This window comes from Entelurus aequoreus, linkage group LG24 (assembly GCF_033978785.1).
Source record: "Entelurus aequoreus isolate RoL-2023_Sb linkage group LG24, RoL_Eaeq_v1.1, whole genome shotgun sequence".
Classification (NCBI taxonomy): domain Eukaryota; kingdom Metazoa; phylum Chordata; class Actinopteri; order Syngnathiformes; family Syngnathidae; genus Entelurus; species Entelurus aequoreus.
In genome coordinates, this window is record NC_084754.1 from 25,310,842 (window position 1) to 25,333,941 (window position 23,100).

General features: G+C 43.6%; 1 protein-coding gene across 3 annotated transcripts in view; it reads right to left on the minus strand.

Annotated features, from left to right (window-relative positions):
- Nucleotides 1-23,100, minus strand: part of LOC133641614 (N-terminal EF-hand calcium-binding protein 2-like) — a 326,968-nt gene that overhangs the window by 169,511 nt on the left and 134,357 nt on the right. For all 3 annotated transcript variants that reach the window (XM_062035465.1, XM_062035464.1, XM_062035466.1), the window contains exon 3: nucleotides 2,754-2,862. In XM_062035465.1, the coding sequence (XP_061891449.1) occupies nucleotides 2,754-2,862 (109 nt within the window). The remainder of the gene's footprint in view (nucleotides 1-2,753; nucleotides 2,863-23,100) is intronic.

A 23,100-nucleotide genomic window follows, 5' to 3' on the forward strand; every position in this document is an offset into this window, starting at 1 on the left:
AATACTAATGAATCATGTTCTGTACTATGCCACCTCTGAAAAGTACCGGTCCGCCACCCCCACCCCCGCGCTCTTGTCATCGTCACGTCGTGTCATTGCTGGTTTACGAACAGGAGCAACGTTCCCTCTAAGGTGCGCACCTGCGCAATTGCGCACTGCTCACGCGTCCTCTGCGCACAGCAAATCTATGCCGCGCAAAAAATCAAACCCCACTCTAAACAAAATACACAAATCGTTTGTTTTGTAGGATTTTGCAATGCAACTGTGAGTAACAGGTGACGAAAGGCGGCCACAACAGATAAAACAATGTTTGTCACCACTTAAATTATTGTAACGTCTGTGGAGACACTTAAAGGAGGACAGTAATTTCATCGGTCCCTTTATTTAGCGAAATTGTTTGTCGGCCATAACCACACCAAAACAATGTGTAAAATACTTTTATCTAGCAAAACTGGTCGTTGTCTACCGTACAAACCAAGCCAAAAGCAACTCTTTGTCATCTGTTATATCAACAGCAGCCGCTTGCTCTCTCTCTCACCTGCACCAACACATACACTATGGCAATTAGCCACTGGTGCGTTTATGGCCACACAAAAAGTTGGACAACTCCAACACTACAGGTAATATGTAAATTTCAGGTTGTTTTACTATGACTCCTGTGTGCTTATTCTACTGTCATTTGTTAAGAATGTTATTTTTTGGATATTAATCATGAAATTATGTTACAGGACTACATAATTTCTAATAAAAATATTTATTTTACGGACAGAAAGTTAAGAAACACTTAATCTCATGCAACATGTGAATGTTTTAAGGGGAATTGAATGTGATCTCTGAAAGGGGTACACAATCTTTCCAAAGCAGGACCCCCACCCAAGCATAAAATACTATAGTGCATAGCTGATTTAAAAAAAAAAACAATATCTAAGTGGGCCAAATCACATATATTAAAAAATAATCTCTTGAAATTGACTACTGTCACTTGATTATAATAAAAAGACATTTAAATTGTTATGTCAGGTTTGAGACAAATGTGCTGCTGGTATGACCACAGTGTGCACGTCTGTATTCCACTGAGTGCTCGGGGTGTTTGTGCGTTTGCTCACACACATGAAAAATTAGAGGGAACATTGAACAGGAGTATGTTCCGCAGTGCACAATCACTGAGTACTTACAAGCAGACACAGTGTGTAGACAGAAAGGGGAGAATGCACCATTTTTGGCTTAAAAACTAACGATAAAGTGAAGTTACAACACTGAAACGCCCACTGGAAGATGTGCTTTAAGACATGGCGAGAGCTATGGCTAAAGTCCAGCCCCAGTCGGCAGTTTTAGCTACTTCTAAATCACTAATCCTCGCCTCCATGGCAACAAATAAAGTAATAGGAATAGCTAAACATGCTTCACTACACACCGTAGCTCACCCGCGTCAAAATGTAAACAAACGCCATTGGTGGATCTACACCTGACATCCTAACATTACCCTAACATAATGATACCAAGTACAGTAGCGTATCTAGTCGATACTACTATGATTACGTCGATATTTTTTGGCATCACAACATCTTCTTTCAGGTTTTTTTGGAATTTATATTATGTTTATAAACTCAGGAAATATGTCCCTGGACACACGAAGACTTTGAATATGACCAATGTATGATCCTGTGACGACTTGGTATCGGATTGATACCCAAATTTGTGGTATCATCCAAAACTAATGTAAAGTATCAAACAACAGAAGAATAAATGATTATTACATTTTACCAGAAGTGTAGATAGAACATGTTAAAAGAGAAAGTAAGCAGATATTAACATTAAATGAACAAGTAGATTAATAATTCATTTTCTACCACTTGTCCTTAATAATTTTGACAAAATAATAGAATGGAAAATGACACAATATGTTACTGCATATGTCAGCAGCTAAATTAGGAGCATTTGTTTGCTTATTTACTAATAAAAGACACGTTAAGTTGTCTTGTATGTTCACTATTTTATTTAAGGACAAACTTGCAGTAAGAAACATATGTTTAATGTACCGTAAGATTTTTTGTTAAAATAAAGCCAATAATGCAATTTTTTGTGGTCCCCTTTATTTAGAAAAGTACCGAAAAGTATCAAAATCATTTTGGTACCGGTACCAAAATATTGGTATCAGTACAACACTAACTGCGTGGTCAGATTTATTTTGGTGGTGCATGGCTAGCTACGGTAGAGGTTTTGTAAGGGGACGAGCAAGATTGTATAATGTGTGCTGACGTGTCAACGCCAGAACATAATCCAGGCTTTATACGGACAATTGCTGTAGAAAATGAATGCACGCTTACCGCTGATTTGCACTGGATATGTAAAAGCTGTTAAACATAGCAGGCAGTGGAAGTTTGGGGTTTTTCCTTAACGTTTGACTCAACTGAGCGTTAAAGTATTGTACACTTGTACCTCTACATGGTGGATGCTTATGCACGATCACATCCACATGTATAAGTGTTGTATAATCAATCAGCCACCTCGTGTTGTTGCTGTCAAACATGCGTGCAGCTCGATTAAATATTAGGTGCCACCTTACATTATCGGGAAAAAAACAGAATTTGAGTTCAAGTTAAAAAGTTGCGGAAAAAGGTGTCTGTGCTGTATCAATACGAGAAAAAATACAGTACATAAAAGAGGTATCTGTGCAGTGCGAGCACGGGCAAACAAGGGACGTTGGAGGAAGGGTAATGGGACAGCATGCAGCATGCAGAAATTGTGCTGACCTGGTGTTATCAGAGTCGATGGTGTGGAACAGCTTCTCCAACTCCTCCTCGTTCAGTGTGCCATCAGAGAAGAAAGCCTGGAACTCATCCAGCGAGAGTTTACCATCATCTGGCGGAGACACACACGCAATTTTCAGCATGGGCCATATTATATTTTGAGGAAAACAACTGTAGTAATCACATTTGTTCACTTGAGCCTTTCTGTGTTTAGTTTGAATGTGAATTCTGTGTTGGAGTAGATTCTCTCCAAGTGTGTAAGTGTCCTCCTTCAGTCAAAATCATGTATGAAGATAACCATATTGCCTGGCGTAATCAAAGCCAGAACCAGAATATTAGAAGCTATTTCAACACAATATGCAGCTGAGATAGACTCCAGCACTCCCCGCAACCCAGAAAGACACAAGCGGTAGAAAATGGATTGATGGACGGATGTTGCTTTACAGTTTTACACCACTGCAAAGAACAAACACAATGGTAAACACAATTCAAGTATACAGTGAAACCTCAATTTGTGAAACAGTCTTTTTGTGAACCTTTCGATTTACGAACCAATAGATCGAGCCAAATATGCCTCCGTGTGCGAACCATGTCATTCATCCAATAATTTCGGCATCCATTTTGTGCCACAAGGCGCAGCCATTTTGGGGAGACCGAGCCCTACACATCACTGGCTGTGTAGTACAGTGCACTACGTGTCACTTCTCTGTGCTTCAGCGTGTGTATTTTCTGCGTTTTTCAACATTTGACAAGTTTTGTCCATTTTGCCAACTCAATGCGAGTCCCAAAAAGACAACAGACCAGCATGGGAAGAAGCAGAGAATTGCTATAGAGTTATAAAACAGACTATTTGCGAGGAGGACATCAAAGGCACTTGCAAGTATGGAAGAAACAACATAGCACGTTTTAATTGTGCTGAGACCAAACTTTTCTAGAAAATATGCTGAAGTGGACTTACCAGCAATATGTTTGGAGGAGAAAAGGTGAGGCCTTTAATCCCAGGAACACCATGCCTACCGCCAAGCATGGTGGTGGTAGTATTATGCTCTGGGCCTGTTTTGCTGCCAATGGAACTGGTGCTTTACAGAGAGTAAATGGGACAATGAAAAAGGAGGATTACCTCCAAATTCTTCAGGACAACATAAAATCCTCAGCCCGGAGGTTGGGTCTTGGGTCCAGTTGGGTGTTCCAACAGGACAATGACCCCAAACACACGTCAAAAGTGGTAAAGGAATGGCTAAATCAGGCTTGAATTAAGGTTTTAGAATGGCCTTCCCAAAGTCCTGACTTAAATGTGTGGACAATGCTGAAGAAACAAGTCCATGTCAGAAAACCAACAAATTTAGCTAAACTACACCAATTTTGTCAAGAGGAGTGGTCAAAAATTCAACCAGAAGCTTGCCAGAAGCTTATGGATGGCTACCAAAAGCGCCTTATTGCAGTGAAACTTGCCAAAGGACATGTAAGCAAATATTAACATTGCTGTATGTATACTTTTGACCCAGCAGATTTGGTCACATTTTCAGTAGACCAATAATGAATTCATAAAAGAACCAAACTTCATGAATGATTTTTGTGACCAACAAGTATGTGCTCCAATCACTCTATCACAAAAAAAAAAGAGTTGTAGAAATGATTGGAAACTCAAGACAGCCATGACATTATGTTCTTTACAAGTGTATGTAAACTTTTGACCACGACTGTATATCATAGCGGAGGAGAAGGCCCGAGCGGGACACAAGCCCAATCTCCCTGCTGCAGTCAGTTGAAAATTTGCTAACGACAAGTTAAAGTGAATTTTTTTTTTTTTTAAACATTTTTTTTACTGTAGCAGTATGGTCGTTAAAGTTGAGGATTTTTGTGATTTTAGATCATTTGTGAGGGCACCAAAATAACTTCTGGGTGTGTGTATGTGTTGGCAGAGCAGTGCATACAGGACAGTGCAGCGGTTTGTTGTTTTTTGGCTCATTAATAAAGAGAGCCAAGCTTTCCTCTCCCTACACTCTTGGAGTCTAAACACATTCCAAACAACCATTCCAAGATCCCCACCCTAAAGTCAACTCGCCATCACGCTCATCTGAGACATGTTAGCAACCAAATTCCTGTCCTTGATCTCAATGCAAACATACTCCTCGTACTAGGCAGGGACATCCATAGGGCACATCAAGTTTGCGAGCAGATCAATTATCCAGACAATGCACCATTCGCCCAGAAGATGGATCTGGGATGGGTTGTCATCGGAGACTGCTATGAAGGTACCCAATTGACATCACAGGTGAGCAGAAGACAGAGCAAGACAACAAAGAAATAGTAGGTCGATATCACCCAGACATCCTTGCCAAACAGAAAGATCCAGAACTTTCTATGCAGGATGCTCACTCATAGCTCTTGGTCTGTGCGCCCACAGAACCTAGAGGGACGCATATGTCACCTAATGGCATACCTGCTTTGTCATAGGCTCCAAGTTGCGACCTTGCTCACCTATATAAATGTAGATGTGTCAATTCTAGAGGATACTTTTGTTGCTCAGGACGTTCTCTTCTGTCGTCAAGGACTCATTTTAGTAGTTGAGTATTTGGGCTCCTAAAAGACCCCAGGCAGGGAGTATTAGGCCCAAAATGTGTTTCTGGGTTTGTTATTATTGCTTGTGTTCTGGCTCTATCTCGTGGTCGAGTTAACTTACTTACAACGTGTTTCGATATTTCTCTTTACTGCGTACTCTGAACTAGAAGTGCAAAATGCTGTGTCGTCTGGTTTTTGATGGTTCTCATCTCGTGCGGTTTGCGTCTTCCACCTTTTAAAGCAATGTTTATAAGTGTAATCAATTGACAAAACAACATATGCTGACTTAATTGCCTTATATTTAGTATCTGCAGTAGCTTTCTTATACAGTTTATACGTGCTCTTGCTACATTTTGAAGCAAGTGTTGTTAGCATTGAGCTAATATACTTGCATGTGTCTATATCAATGTAGTTTGCTCACAATGGCATTCTTTTTGTATTGATTCAGTTTCACAAAATCCTCAATAAATCCATGAAACTGTCGCCGTGGAGTTATTGAGACTGTTTAGCTGATTGGAGCGCTAGTTTCAGCACCTTGTGGTTCCATGACAGTCGATTAAATGCATTCATAGACTGTTTTGTCACTGCTACATCTTTCATCGACACAATCAAGTGTTTTGTAAAATAAAATCCTGACATTTACTCCAAGCTTTGCAAACACACTTACACACACACACACACACACACACACACACACACACACACACACACACACACACACACACACACACACACACACACACACACACACACACACACACACACACACACACACACACACACACACACACACACCGCAAGGCGGCTGTCTTTAAAGCCTTTTCAGGTCGCTGTGAAATCAATCCAGCATGCCTTTCAGTCTGGTAAAAACCAGTCAAACGCTTGCTGCCTGTTTGAATCGGTACCTCGGGAGGAACACAATGCCGATTACGTTTCCAAAACCTAAGGCCCTTTGGAAAGCACTTGAAAAGCTCACAAAACAGTATTGGATTTCTGCTCTTGTTACGTAACCCAACTTATTCGAAAGTATATTTACAGTGCTGCTGTGTAACTTGGACAGTGTTTACAGGAGTCCACGACCGAACGTTGTTTAGTTTGTTTGTGTGAAATCAATATCTCTGCATTGCTTAACAAGGTGCTGCATGGGAAAACAATGGCATGTGCATGTAATATGAATATAAACAGCTCCAGTATCTGTTTTAATGAACACACAAGGCCCCCTTAATGCCCGGGGTTACCTGGGCTGAAGCCTAGTGGCCCCACCCAATCTGGGGCAATGATTAGTGTTCATAGCCATCAATCACAACTCAGTTGTGTCTAGCTGCGTTGTTCTTTCCTACTGCTCCGAGCGGGGCTCGCACCCACATTATCTGTATGAGAGACTAGTGTACTACAATTGAGCTAAAAACACAGGTAGTCTCCCGGATTGTTAGCTCTTTACTTGAACTCACTGGCTTCTATTACACTCACACGGACGTGCATGAGCCCGTCGCAAAGGAATTGTAATCATGAACAAAATTATTTTAAAAATATTTTTGCATTGTTGCTGTCCTGTTGATTGAAATTATGATTTTTTTTTTTATTTTTAAACTGTGTTTTTGGGCGGTGGGATTGTTGAGGTTTGGGGTTCGGGAAACAAAACCCCCTCAGCTCCAGGGCCCTTTCTTAGGTTAAGTCGGCCCTGTGAACACATATTTACTCAGTATGACCTAGCAGGTAATGCACTCAATAGAAATATTGCCTTAGACTTTTTCTATCTAATAAGCCTTGCTTTGCTAAATATACTGTATATAATCCCCTCAAATCCCCCCAAAAACGAATTAACTCGCTGGCATATAAAGACAATATAACATAGATCCATAAACATGGATGCATATGCAAAAGTGCAATATATTTATCTGTACAGTAATCTATTTATTTATATCTGCACCTTATTGCTCTTTTATCCTGCACTACAACAAGCTAATCCAACAAAATGTTGTTCTTATCTGTACTGTAAAGTTAAAATTTGAATGACAATAAAAGGAAGTCTAAGTCTAAATCCTGTTTTTCAAACATTTTGAAGTATTGAAATGCAGCTGACATAGGCTCCAGCACCCCCGCGACCCCGAACGGGACAAGCGGTAGGAAATGATGGATGGATGGAAATTAAATGCACATCATATGCTTTTTCCTTGTTTCATTGCCATCCATTAAAAGCTCTTCTCTGCATGGTGGACTTCAGCAGGGGAGGGGTTTTCCTGGATTTGCCACTCGTATGACTGTCTCACCACATGATGCAGAGCTGGATATCAAATATTAATTCCCCTGCCCTCAAAGTGTGTCTGTCCTTGAGTGTGCTTGCCTGAATGCAGCAGGTTGAGTAGTGAGACCACTGCAGCACACTGGAAACCACAGGAACTATAGCCTCGTAAAGGGGGGAACTCAATTGTGCTGCTCCTCCCAAGGTGTTCCTTGGGTGCAGGATGATGGATGCATATGTTGAGGAATGTTTGATTACATTCCCTAAGGTTATATTTTTATTACTCTACAAGTTTGCCCATTTGTTGGACTGAGTTATGCTAAAATTACACAGACTAATTACCAAGGAAGGGTGGGCAAGCATTTTTTCATTCATTCTGTGAAATCGCTGCTATTTTCCCTGTTTGCATACGTTTAAAGATAGTATGGTTACGGTTGTGTTTTCACTTTTGTGGACCTACAAAACAAAATCAATCAGCTTGTATTTATCTACAATACAATCCCTACTACACAATCACAGTTTCCTGTCATGTGTGGCCTACAAAAGCCCAATTGCACCTTTACATTCTTGCTAAAGGCTTTATTGCTTTTAATTTGAGTTGCAATTGTATTTTTTTCTATGCAAAGTACAAATGTTTTGTTACCAAAACCTTTTAAAATCATCAAATATACTTAAGTAGCTATTTGTCACTATTTTTTATTGATTACAAACAAGCTACCTACTAATTTGTTAGCAAAAAATGTGCAATGTAATGGGTAGTATATACTTTCGGGCTGCAACATATTAGACCAGTGGTCGGCAATCCAAAATGTCAAAAGAGCCATATTGGACCAAAAATACAAAAAAAAAAATCTGTCTGGGGCTGCAGAAAATGTAAAGCCTTATATAAGTGTTAAAATGAAGGAAACACATGATGTAAGTGTCTATGTTAGCTATATTAGTCTACTATCAAAATGACTATGTGTCGCAGGCTGATGCAAATCTTCGTTGACAGAAATGTTGAAATGTAATATTTATTCTACACAATTTTACAACATTGGAAAACATTACTAAAATTGAGGCTTTTCAGAGGGTGTGATAACTCCTGGAAATTACTGGCTTAGAATAGCCAAAGGTAAAGATGTGTGTGTTCAAGTTGAAGGAAACGGACACTACAAATAAAATGACCTCAAATATACCTGAAATACGAGTCATAATGATGCATTATGTACATACAGCTAGCATAAATAGCATGTTAGCATTGATTAGCTTGCAGTCATGCATTGACCAAATATGTCTGATTAGCACTAAACACAAGTCAATAACATCAACAAAGCTCACTTTTGTGGATTCACACACAGCATAAAACATTTGATGGACAACTAGAGACAAAGAAAGAGTGGCATAAAACATGTCTTTCTGTGGCAGCCTCAAGGAAAGTTGTACATGCAAACAAACTTCGGTGCGTTCAAGGTCTTCCGAAATTAGGACAAAACGCGACCCCGAAAGGGACAAGCGGTAGAAAATGGATGGATGGATGGCGCGTGCCAAATACTCTGATCAGTGAAGCATTTTTTTTCCTCATCTTTTTCCATTTTCATACATTTTTGAAAAAGCTCCAGGGTGGCACTAAAGATCCACTTGTGGCTCGAAAGCTGCGTGTTACCGACCTCTGTATTAGACAATAAAAAAAAGTCAACAAATATTTGTTATTGTCGATGCGTCATTTAATACAATTTTAATGTGCTTTTATTTTCCTCTACAGCTAACCCACACCAGAACTTCCAGGGGAATCACAGCCTCAACTGCAGAAGAAGACGTGCAAGGACAATACAAATGGTGAGTCAGGAGCAATAAGCGGAGTTACCGAGAATGAAAAGTAGACCCAATAACTCTGAAATGGCAGTATTTTAATGAAAATAAGCAAGGGAGGTCGTGTCGGCCGAACTCATATTTCACGGGAGCACGACGGCTATACATGAGCGCCATACATGTAAACACCCCGGTGGCCTATCGTCTTCCTAACCATCACCACCGCCAAGGCAGGCTTAAGATATTGCTAAACTATAAAGCAAGGATAACATTGTTCTTTTAGTAGCATTTACACAACATGTTATTGTTTCTATAACCAACATTAGCGGCTCTGGTGCCACGCAGGGGAAAGTTGTTTTTTATTTTGCAAATGTATTAGAAACACAAAACTAAAGAATCACATGTCCACAATTATTCCGACCCTTTGCTCAATACTTTGTTGATGCACCTTTGGCAACGATTACAGCCTCAAGTCTTTTTAATACAATGACATAAGCTTGGTTACGTTCCAAATTTTTCACTGTATTTTTGTTTGGCCTATAACTAAATAAAAATGGTGGACTCGCGCAAAGCTTTCAGGGTAAGCCTTTACTATGTATGGAGATATCCGATGATGTAATAATGGCAAATTATGTCACAATAGTCTCAAAATGGCTCGATTGGAAAGAGGCGAAGGTGTTTTATATATATCTCCGCCCAGCCTCAATGGTTTGGGGTTTGGGGATTTCAAATGCATAAAAGCAGATGCCAAGAGGTAAGAAAAGTTAGTTTTGCATATTGTGACCCATTTGAAATCAAGTAGCGGACCCAAACGTGTAAAGCCGAACATAAAAGCAATAATGGAGTCACTTGTCGACTCATCAAAAAGATAATTACTGATAATAGTCGACTATTAAAATAATGGTTGGTTGTAGCCCTAATTTACGTTCATATTGTTACACAGCCCCAATGCGGTCCATGAAAAAAAGGAGCCCCTGATGCCACAATGCATTCTAAGAGCCATATCGAAGCTGTGATCACACAAAGTAATTTGTACCGTAATTTAGTGCACTTTACATCTGAAGTCTGGATTGAGTTGGGCATAGGCACATTACAATATCTCTTGCTCCTTCTGAGAGAAAAGATGGATGGTGTGCATTTCAGAACAGAATAACTACATGTAAAAAAAAAAAAAAAAAAAAAAATGGCTTTTACTTATGATTTATTTTGGTAATGCTTGGCATAAATTTTCCTTACTAGAATGGATGCTTTTCTGATACCACTGAAACCCTTTCCCGGTTCACAGCACTCGGGCGACATTCCCGTTGCGCCTGAACTCGGCTGTTTATTCAGACTAGATGGCCATGACTATTTCTAACCTGCTGGCCCTCTCTGCCTCAGCAGTAAAGCAGCAATGAGAGCAGGAGCACTACTGTTTAATTCAGCAGTGACCTAATTTACTGCGAGCAGCTAGCTCGCCCAGTTAAACCCACTTAGGAATTCTCCAGTAAAACAGCAGAAGGAGGGCGAATTCACAATCAACCCATAGAGTAGGCTACCCTTATTTATTACAGCATGGAGTACTCCCAAATTACATATGTGGGGCAAAGAATTACAGCCTCCCTAATTCCCGGCCTACTGTGCCCCTCCCTATCATATACTGTCGTGAAACATCTTAGATATGGAGCACTATCATTTCTGCAGTTGTATTTTTCTTGTCTGATGTTTTTGAACAGAAGTAAAACCAAATGATATTCTGTCCATGATTTGGTAACTGACCAGCATATGTTCCATTCTTTTTCCCCAGGTGGTCTAAAAGCAGTACAATCATCATAATTCAAAATCATTTGCATTATAATCACTTGTAACTCTCGACCTACTGACTGGCTGTGAACATGACCGATTTATATACCGTATTTTCGGACTATAAATCCTTTAATTTTCTCAAAACTCGAGAGTGCGCCTTATAACCCAGTGCGCCGAATGTATGGAATAATTCTGGTTGTGCGTACCAACCTCGAAGCAATTTTATTTGGTACATGGTGTAATGATAAGTGTGACCAGTAGATGGTAGTCACGCATAAGAGATATGTGTAGACTGCAATATGACGCCAGGAAACACCACCACAACTTTAAATGTTCCATTAAAAATAAAGAACATTACACACGGCACTCAAAATTCTGTTAAAAATGTTTTAGTATGACTTTGAAGCCGCACCGCTTGATGGATTGTCGGCCCATTACGGCTACCGTAGTCAGATATACAGGTATCACTATGGTGTGTGTATAAGGACCGCAAAATGGCACCCATTAGCAGACATATTATCTGGTGTTTTGTTTCACAATATTATGCAAAACCAACTTTTCTTTCCTTCTGGTACCTGCTGATGTGTATTTGAGATCTGCATAAGTCCTGAAAATGTGCGCACGTCTGCCACTGTAGTTCGTGTTGATGCCGTAGTCGATAAGCTTCTTCTTTTTCACTATCTTCTTGTTATGGGACATTCAATCTCCCCTGTTCCAATTTCTAAAATAAAGTAGTGTAAAGTTCTAACTTATATATCGCTATGTAAGCGCTAAAAACTACCAGTGTAGTGAGTTTACATAATTCACCCATGGAACTTTAGTTATTAAAGAGTTCCGGTCGGATGGTTTTTCCCGGGACACATTTCCGGCGTTGTTGCACTAGTGCAGGGGTCGGCAACCCAAAATGTTGAAAGAGCCATATTGGAGCAAAAATACAAAAACAAATCTGTCTGGAGCCGCAAAAAATTAAAAGCCATATTGTGTCATGAGTTATGAATTGAATTAAGATGACTTAAAGGAAACTAAATGAGCTCAAATATAGCTACAAATGAGGCATAATGATGCAATATATACATATAGCTAGCCTAAATAGCATGTTAGCATCGATTAGCTTGCAGTCATGCAGTGACCAAATATGTCTGATTAGCACTCCACACAAGTCAATAACATCAACAAAACTCACCTTTGTGCATTCACGCACAACGTTAAAAGTTTGGTGGACAAAATGAGACAGAAAAAGAAGTGGCATAAAACACGTCCTAGAAAGTCGGAGAAAGTTATACTTGTAAACAAACTATACGGTGAGTTCAAGGACCGCCAAAATTAGTAGGACAAAACGGCGCTCGGCAAATACTCAAATCAGTGAAGCATGTTTAATATAAACAGTGTGTTATAACAATTAGGGAGGTTTGCGTCATGTTTGTCCTCCTACGAAAACCATATTAAAACAAAAACTTTTTTTTTTCCCCTTATCTTTTTCCATTTTTCATACATTTTTTAAAAAGCTCCAGAGAGCCACTAGGGCGGCGCTAAAGAGCCGCATGCGGCTCTAGAGCCGCGGGTTGCCGACCCCTGCACTAGTGAGCCACGGATGAGGAGATGCTGCTCAGTTATTGATTTAAGTAAAGTCCGAATGTCATCAAAATAGTTAGCTCCATCTTTTGACACTTCTTCCACTCCCGTCCTTGCACGCTACACCGCTACAACAAAGGGAGAAGACGCTGTCGAAGGTGAGCCACGTAAATAAGACCGCCCACAAAACGGCGCATCCTGAAGAGACGCTCAGAAAGCTACTTGAAAATGATCTGTAAAACATAATCTATGCAACATGTTGACCAAATAACCACCATAACATGTTATGTAGACCACAAGGAAGTGTTGTCAATTTAGAAAAAAATCATAATATGACCCCTTTAATGCGCCTTATAATAATGATAATAATAATCCGGTGCGCCCTAAAGTCCAGGAAATACGGTATTCTTTTTTTCCCTGACAGTTAAATATTATAAATGATCTGATTGTCCCACATGATTGCTAAATGGCTGCCATTTAGCAACCAGAAGTCTTTGTGACATGCTGAAAATGAAAATGAAAATCTCCGTAAAATCGAAAAATGGATAAAATTAACAAAATTATAAGGATTCAAAATAGCAATTTTCACCAAAAAACAGATACCGTCTAAAATATGTAGCAACCACACAGCTCTTTATAGTGGTGGGAGTTTGATTTATGCTGAACGATGGAATGTTCCCATGTTCCCTTTACAGTTTGACATCAATTAGAGGAGAATAAAGTTGCTTCAAGTTTTCGGGGCTCGAGCCTAATTGTCCACGGTAGGGTTCAAGTTACGTGGGAGACAATAAGAGCAGGAACCCTCAGAGCTCCTTTGTGCTCCCATGAAGATGATAAACCCTCAATCTACAGGAGTCTTTAGTAAATTATCTGCATCATTTTAAATTTAAAATACAATTTGTAGAAAACACTTATGTCAATAACATATGGTTTGCTATTTTCAGTTGCAAATGATAACATTGGCGTAGTGTGGGCCAAGTCACCCATCTGCCATTGGCAATTGCCGTTAAGTGTTTAATGATTGTAAAGAGGATCCGTGATTGTCCATTCATCTATTTGTGTTTGGAAGGAGGTGAGCTACACCTAGGTCATCACCTAGGAGACAGGGGAGAAGATAAACAGCTTCTATGAGTCTCCCCTAAAAGAAACAGGAAATTGTGCAAGACTAACCTACTAAAACTAATTTTGCCATCTAATCGTCAACATGGCACACCAAAGGATGCAAGTCTTGACAGTGGAGCACCAATCTGATCCAATCCCCGTTATTTATATAGCACTATTAAGAACAAAACTGTTTCCAGAGTGCTGTAGATAAAAAGAAACATTTAAGTAAAAAACTAATCAATAAAATAGGATAGAACAATAAAAGACAAATCAATAAAATAGAATAAAACAATAAAATACAAACCATTAAAATAGAATAAAACATTAAAATACAAACCAATAAAATAGAATAAAACAATAAGAGACACAGAGGACCACAAGACTCGCGCCGATTTAAAAGCCAGAAAATAAAAGTAGGGTTTAGGACGAGACTTAAAACATTCAACAGTGGGGGCCATTCTGACATAAAGGGGCAGAACATTCCGTAGTTTAGGGTCTAACAATAGAGAAGGCCCTGTCTCCTCTCATCTTAAGCCTCGTTTTAGGCCCCACAAGTTGGAACTGGCCCTCAAACCTCAACGAGCGAGCGAGAGCATACATTTGGATGAGGTCTGTGATCTACTTTGGGGCCGGTCCATTCAAAGCTTTAAAAACAAACAGTAACATGTTAAAATCAATTCTAAAACGAACAGAAAGCCAAAGCAGGGAAACGAGAATCAGTGTGATGTGCTCCCTTTTTTCTGGTTCCAGTTAAAAGTCGTGCCGCAGAGTTCTGCACTAACCGTAAGAGTGGAAGTGCATTTTGACTTTTTCCAGTGTAAAGTGAATTACAGTAGTCCAGACATGATGAGATAAAACCGTGCATGACTTGTTCAAATTGTTTAAAAGATAGAAAATATTTAATCTCTAAAAAAGCCAAAATTAATAAAAACTTGATTTAACAAAAGCGTTGATTTGTTTAAAACCATTGTCTATAATGACTCCGAGGCTGGTGGCTGTGGGACATATAGAGTTCCTAAGAAAGTCCAAGTCAAGCAGATGGTTACTGTTGCCCAGCAGCATAACCTGTTTTTTCCTCATTTAGTTTAAAAAAATTCTGAGCCAACTCAGCCTTGACGTCATTTCAGCACTCAAATAGAGGTCCCAGGGGGGTACAGTCATTTTTTGAAATTGGCAAATATATTTGGCAGTCATCTGCATACAAATGATAAAAATGCCATGCTTTCTGAATGTTGTACCAAGGGGAATGATATAAAGGGCAAACAGTATGGACCCAAGAAATGATCCTTGGGGGACTCCACAGTCAAGAGGGGCGGTGGATGAGGTTGTGTCCGCCAATTTTACACAGAAACTTCTCCCTGACAAGTAAGACCTGAACCACTTCAGAGCAGTGCCCCTGACATCCACATAGTCTTCCAAATGAGATAAAAGAATTGTGTGGTCAACTGTGTCAAAAGCAGCAGTCAGGTCTAAACGCAATAAAATGGCCGAACTACCAGAATCAGTCATTAATAAGTCATTAAAGGCCTACTGAAATGAAATGTTCTTATTTAAACGGGGATAGCAGGTCCATTCTATGTGTCATACTTGATCATTTTGCGATATTGCCATATTTTTGCTGAAAGGATTTAGAAGAGAACATCGACGATAAAGTTCGCAACTTTTGGTCGCTGATAAAAAAGCCTTGCCTGTACTGGAAGTAGCGTGACGTCACAGGTTGTGGAGCTCCTCACATCTGCACATTGTTTACAATCATGGCCACCAGCAGCGAGAGCGATTCGGAACGAGAAAGCGACGATTACCCCATTAATTTGAGCGAGGATGAAAGATTCGTGGATGAGGAAAGAGAGAGTGAAGGATTAGAGGGCAGTGGAAGCGATTCAGATAGGGAAGATGCTGTGAGAGGCGGGTGGGACCTGATATTCAGCTGGGAATGACTAAAACAGTAAATAAACACAAGACATATATATACTCTATTTGTCATGTCTGTTTATCATGTTTCTGTTTTGGCCATGTGCTGTTTTTTGGACACTTTCTTAGTTCCTGGTTTCACTTCCTTGTTTGTTTGTTTCCATGGTTACTCATTAGTTTTCACCTGTCACGTCACGCGCCTGTTTTACGTTTTGAGTCACGCACCTGTTTTCACCAATCAAGTCACTGTTATTTAAGTCTACCTTTGTTCTTCACTCGTTCTGCCTGCATTGTCTTTGTCACACCAGTTTATGTCTCTTGCTGACCAAGTAAGTTTTCCTAGTCCAGGCCATAGTTTTCTGCTAACTAGCAGCTTCTTTTGTGTTTTAGGCACGCTTGCCTTTTTGCTTTAATTTTTGTGTTTGTGATAGTTTGAGTGATTTATGTTAATAAATCCAAACTCACCTTCACGCTGTCGTCCGGAGCCGTTTTTTGCGTTGGAAGAACCCCGCAGCAAGCTGCGACCCCCCCTGTTTTGACAGAATGCAGGCAGCAGACGTTCTTCCGCAGACGGGCCATGACGAGGTGATGGAGACGCGCTGGCGAAGATGGAGGCCAGCCAGAAAGGCTTCTTTTCGCCAGCATGGCGCGTCGTTCCCCAGGATCCTCCTCCGGACAACAAGTTTCCCCAACCAGCCCTGTCTTCCTCGCCGCCGCAGGAGACTTGCGCTGATGACCCGCGCTGATGACCCGCGCTGATGACGTCATCCCGCCCACTGGTGATGACGTCAGAGACCAAGATTTTTTTTTAGATTCCATTTACGCCCTCTGTCAGCCGCCCACTAAGGACTTTCTTTCAAAAAATAATCCTTTTGAGAAATTTTTTTCAAAATTTAGATTTTTTCAGACCCAGTCTAAAGTGGGGGTGGTGAATAGACATTGTGGACAATTTAATGGGGAGGATTCTGCCCCCCTTCTGACCTCCCTCCACCCACCCCAAAAAACGGTTACAGACGGGGAGCGCGTCTGGTATCCGCTCCTTGAGGGGGGGGCTGGGACCAGGAGCTGTGTTGGTGGGGTGGCTCAGCTGCACCCAACCAGGCAGCAACATCCATCCCGGCCGCCACCACCAGTCCGTCACCATGCCAAGCCACAGCCCCCAGCTAGGCCACCTGCACCACGTCAAGTTCCATGCGGCCAAGCTCCGGTACCGGCTCCACGCGGCCAAGCTCCGGTACCGGCTCCACGCTGCCAAGTTCCAGCTCCACGCTGCCAAGCTCCGGTTCCGGCTCCACGCTGCCAAGCTCCGGTTCCGGCTCCACGCTGCCAAGTTCCTGCTCCACGCTGCCAAGCTCCGGTTCCGGCCCCACGCTGCCAAGCTCCGGTTCCGGCTCCACGCTGCCAAGTTCCTGCTCCATGCTGCCAAGCTCCGGTTCCGGCCCCACGCTGCCAAGCTCCGGTTCCGGCTCCACGCTGCCAAGTTCCTGCTCCACGCTGCCAAGCTCCGGTTCTGGCCCCACGCTGCCAAGCTCCGGTTCCGGCCCCACGCTGCAAAGCTCCGGTTCCGGCCCCACGCTGCCAAGCTCCGGTTCCGGCTCCACGCTGCCAAGCTCCGGTACTAGACCCACGCCAAGACCAAGACCCACGCCAAGACCAAGACCAAGACTGCCAAGACCAGGACTGCCAAGACCACCAAGACCAAGACTGCCAAGACCAAGACGACCAAGACCAAGACCAAGACCACCAAGACCAAGAGTACCAAGACTGCCAAGACTACCAAGACCAAGACTGCCAAGACCAACACCAAGACCCACGCTGCCAACACCAAGACCCACGCTGCCAACACCAAGACCCACGCTGCCAACACCAAGACCCACGCTGCCAAGACCAAGACCCACGCCGCCAAGGCCAAGACCCACGCCGCCAAGACCAAGACCCACGCCGCCAAGACCAAGACCCACGCCGCCAAGACCAAGACCCAAGCTGCCAAGACCGCCCATGCCAGGACCAAGACCAAGACCCCCCACGCCAAGCTTCGCCGCCTGATGCACCACGCCAAGCTTCGCCGCCTGCCACAACAACGTGCCCACCTCCTCGTCGGCCAAGGATGTGGCCATTCCATGGGCGTCCGCCACGCCAGGTGCGCCGACCTCCTCGTCGGCCACGAATGTGGCCATTCCCAGGTCGCCCACCTCGTCAGGTTCAGCGGCGGTCGACGCGTCGCCGCCACATGACCATGCCTCGGTGGATCCGGGGCCACTTGGCCTGGCGACCCACCGCCATGTCCCCCTCCCGCCCTCCCATGACTCTTGATCCTGTTTTTTGTTTTTGGACATCTGGGATCTGTCCGTAAGGGGGGGTTCTGTCATGTCTGTTTATCATGTTTCTGTTTTGGCCATGTGCTGTTTTTTGGACACTTTCTTAGTTCCTGGTTTCACTTCCTTGTTTGTTTGTTTCCATGGTTACTCATTAGTTTTCACCTGTCACGTCACGCACCTGTTTTACGTTTTGAGTCACGCACCTGTTTTCACCAATCAAGTCACTGTTATTTAAGTCTACCTTTGTTCTTCACACGTTCTGCCTGCATTGTCTTTGTCACACCAGTTTATGTCTCTTGCTGACCAAGTAAGTTTTCCTAGTCCAGGCCATAGTTTTCTGCTAACTAGCAGCTTCTTTTGTGTTTTAGGCACGCTTGCCTTTTTGCTTTAATTTTTGTGTTTGTGATAGTTTGAGTGATTTATGTTAATAAATCCAAACTCACCTTCACGCTGTCGTCCGGAGCCGTTTTTTGCGTTGGAAGAACCCCGCAGCAAGCTGCGACCCCCCCTGTTTTGACAGAATGCAGGCAGCAGACGTTCTTCCGCAGACAGGCCATGACGAGGTGATGGAGACGCGCTGGCGAAGATGGAGGCCAGCCAGAAAGGCTTCTTTTCGCCAGCATGGCGCGTCGTTCCCCCAGGATCCTCCTCCGGACAACAAGTTTCCCCAACCAGCCCTGTCTTCCTCGCCGCCGCAGGAGACCCGCGCTGATGACGTCATCCCGCCCACTGGTGATGACGTCAGAGACCAAGATTTTTTTTTAGATTCCATTTACGCCCTCTGTCAGCCGCCCACTAAGGACTTTGTTTCAAAAAATAATCCTTTTGAGAATTTTTTTTCAAAATTTAGATTTTTTCAGACCCAGTCTAAAGTGGGGGTGGTGAATAGACATTGTGGACAATTTAATGGGGAGGATTCTGCCCCCCTTCTGACCTCCCTCCACCCACCCCAAAAAACGGTTACAGACGGGGAGCGCGTCTGGTATCCGCTCCCTGAGGGGGGGGCTGGGACCGGGAGCTGTGTTGGTGGGGTGGCTCAGCTGCACCCAACCAGGCAGCAACATCCATCCCGGCCGCCACCACCAGTCCGTCACCATGCCAAGCCACAGCCCCCAGCTAGGCCACCTGCACCACGTCAAGTTCCATGCGGCCAAGCTCCGCTACCGGCTCCACGCGGCCAAGCTCTGGTACCGGCTCCACGCTGCCAAGTTCCTGCTCCACGCTGCCAAGCTCCGGTTCCGGCTCCACGCTGCCAAGCTCCGGTTCCGGCTCCACGCTGCCAAGCTCCGGTTCCGGCTCCACGCTGCCAAGTTCCTGCTCCACGCTGCCAAGCTCCGGTTCCGGCCCCACGCTGCCAAGCTCCGGTTCCGGCTCCACGCTGCCAAGTTCCTGCTCCATGCTGCCAAGCTCCGGTTCCGGCCCCACGCTGCCAAGCTCCGGTTCCGGCTCCACGCTGCCAAGTTCCTGCTCCACGCTGCCAAGCTCCGGTTCCGGCCACACGCTGCCAAGCTCCGGTTCCGGCCCCACGCTGCAAAGCTCCGGTTCCGGCCCCACGCTGCCAAGCTCCGGTTCCGGCCCCACGCTGCCAAGCTCCGGTACTAGACCCACGCCAAGACCAAGACCCACGCCAAGACCAAGACCAAGACTGCCAAGACCAAGACTGCCAAGACCACCAAGACCAAGACTGCCAAGACCAAGACGACCAAGACCAAGACCACCAAGACCAAGAGTACCAAGACTGCCAAGACTACCATGACCAAGACTGCCAAGACCAACACCAAGACCCACGCTGCCAACACCAAGACCCACGTTGCCAACACCAAGACCCACGCTGCCAACACCAAGACCCACGCTGCCAAGACCAAGACCCACGCCGCCAAGGCCAAGACCCACGGCGCCAAGACCAAGACCCACGCCGCCAAGACCAAGACCCACGCCGCCAAGACCAAGACCCAAGCTGCCAAGACCGCCCATGCCAGGACCAAGACCAAGACCCCCCACGCCAAGCTTCGCCGCCTGATGCACCACGCCAAGCTTCGCCGCCTGCCACAACAACATGCCCACCTCCTCGTCGGCCAAGGATGTGGCCATTCCATGGGCGTCCGCCACGCCAGGTGCGCCGACCTCCTCGTCGGCCACGAATGTGGCCATTCCCAGGTCGCCCACCTCGTCAGGTTCAGCGGCGGTCGACGCGTCGCCGCCACATGACCATGCCTCGGTGGATCCGGGGCCACTTAGCCTGGCGACCCACCGCCATGTCCCCCTCCCGCCCTCCCATGACTCTTGATCCTGTTTTTTGTTTTTGGACATCTGGGATCTGTCCGTAAGGGGGGTGGGTTCTGTCATGTCTGTTTATCATGTTTCTGTTTTGGCCATGTGCTGTTTTTTGGACGCTTTCTTAGTTCCTGGTTTCACTTCCTTGTTTGTTTGTTTCCATGGTTACTCATTAGTTTTCACCTGTCACGTCACGCACCTGTTTTACGTTTTGAGTCACGCACCTGTTTTCACCAATCAAGTCACTGTTATTTAAGTCTACCTTTGTTCTTCACTCGTTCTGCCTGCATTGTCTTTGTCACACCAGTTTATGTCTCTTGCTGACCAAGTAAGTTTTCCTAGTCCAGGCCATAGTTTTCTGCTAACTAGCAGCTTCTTTTGTGTTTTAGGCACGCTTGCCTTTTTGCTTTAATTTTTGTGTTTGTGATAGTTTGAGTGATTTATGTTAATAAATCCAAACTCACCTTCACGCTGTCGTCCGGAGCCGTTTTTTGCGTTGGAAGAACCCCGCAGCAAGCTGCGACCCCCCCCCCCCCCCCCCCCCCGTTTTGACACTATTAGCCACAACATAACCAGGCTTATATTTAATATGCCACAAATTAATCCGCATAACAAACACCTCCCCCCTCCCGTCCATACAACCCACCAATACAACTCAAACACCCGCACAACACACTCAATCCCACAGCCCAAAGTACCGTTCACCTCCGTAAAGTTCATACAGCACATACATTTCCCCAAAGTTACGTACGTGACATGCACATAGCGGCACGCACATACGGGCAAGCGATCAAATGTTTGGAAGCCAAAGCTGCGTACTCACGGTAGCGCGTCTGCTATCCAACTCAAAGTCCTCCTGGTTGTGTTGCTGCAGCCAGCCGCTAATACACCGATCCCACCTACAGCTTTCTTCTTTGCTGTCTTCATTGTTCATTAAACAAATTGCAAAAGATTCACCAACACAGATGTCCAGAATACTGTGGAATTTTGCGATGAAAACAGACGACTTAATAGCTGGCCACAATGGTGTCCCAATATGTCTGCACAATCCATGACGTCACGCGCAAACGTCATCATACCGAGACGTTTTCAGCAGAATATTTCGCGGGAAATTTAAAATTGCACTTTACTAATCTAACCCAGCCGTATTGGCATGTGTTGCAATGTTAAGATTTCATCATTGATATATAAACTATCAGACTGCGTGGTCGGTAGTAGTGGGTTTCAGTAGGCCTTTAAAAGACTTGGTGCTATAGAAGGCTCTGTAACCTGACTGAAAAGTTTCTAAAATGCCACTGTCATTTAAAAAAGGCTGCATCTGCGCAAAAACACTATTCTCTAAAATATTGCATACAAATGGGAGCTTAAAAATAGGGTGGTAGCTAGATAAGATAGAAGGGTCAAGACTGGAATTTTTTAACAAAGGTTCAAAATCTGCCTTTTAAGTCAGGCTGCTGTTGACTATATCCTTAACATTAGGTCCAATAGTTGCCCATACCTCCTTGAAAAAGAGAGGTGGGACAGGGTCAGTGGGAGAAGAGCTGGCTTTCAGTTTATTGATCAAGTCAGTCAGTATGTGTTAGTCCGATTTCTCAAATATTTGGGGTCTAAATAAGCCTCATACAACCCATGGCAACACCTTAATCCGATTGTGTTCCGTTTTTGAAAAGTCGGACTAACACCTGGATTATCCGATTGGAAACCAGGGGCCGTACTTATCAAGCTTCTTAGAATTACTCCTAAGAAGTCTGCTAAGAGTTGTCTTAAGAGTAAATAAATTCTTCGCTGAAAGCTGCACTTAAAAGTTAGTTATCAAGCGTCTTACTCACACTTTCAGCGAAGTGTAGGACTGAATCTTAAGTGTCACACTCAGAGCTGAATTACGACATTACTATGTGCCGTAAACGGAATTTTAGGTGACGTCATTTCTGTGTCCATAGAAATGACCAATCACGGAAGGGAATCCGTTGTCTAAGAATAAAGAAATATCTTGGAAATATTTAAGTGGACAATGGGAGTGTATATTTTGACAATAAACTACAAAATAATACAAAACAAACTAGTCCCCGCCGGCACTCACGCTACCGCTCCCTCTCTTCTGTCGCCCACACACTCACTGACGTCACTCACCTCACGGCCACACACATACGCTACTGTCATAACATTTTCTTTCCAATTCATTAATTAGGCAACTACTTTGAAACTGGTGTGGGTGGCTCTATATATACTAGCCCACTGCAGACACATGCAGAAATCAACAAGGAATCGAAAAGTATTAAATCTGTGACAAAAATAATATCCGCTCTGTCTAAACGATACCGTTTGATCAGCTGCTCGTCATCAAAAAAAACCCCACATTGTTCCGTTCCCTGAACGTTCGCGCACATCTCTCTCGCCTCAGTGCCATCCCCTGCTGGCAACTCCTAACCACTTAAGACACCTCTGAAGGTCTCTTAAATATCGTGGAGAGTAGGAGTGATTCTTAGACTTAAGAACGTTGATAAAAAGCTTTTATTCTTAAGTTTGAGAGTAGGACTAAATTTCGCAAATTCTCAGGACTTAAGTGTAAAATGGCACTCTAAGAAGCTTGATAAGTACGGCCCCAGATCTCTCAAGAAGGTGTGTGCGACCAGTGAGGACCCTTCGTAACGCGCATGCGCCAGTCTCAACTTGCGGGAAGCAGATACCATTCAATAAAAAGCGTAGCAACAATTGTCATGAAGAGAATACATTTTATTTGCTTCACAAATTAAAATAACAGAATGCTTTGAAGTGCATCGATGGTAGCAAA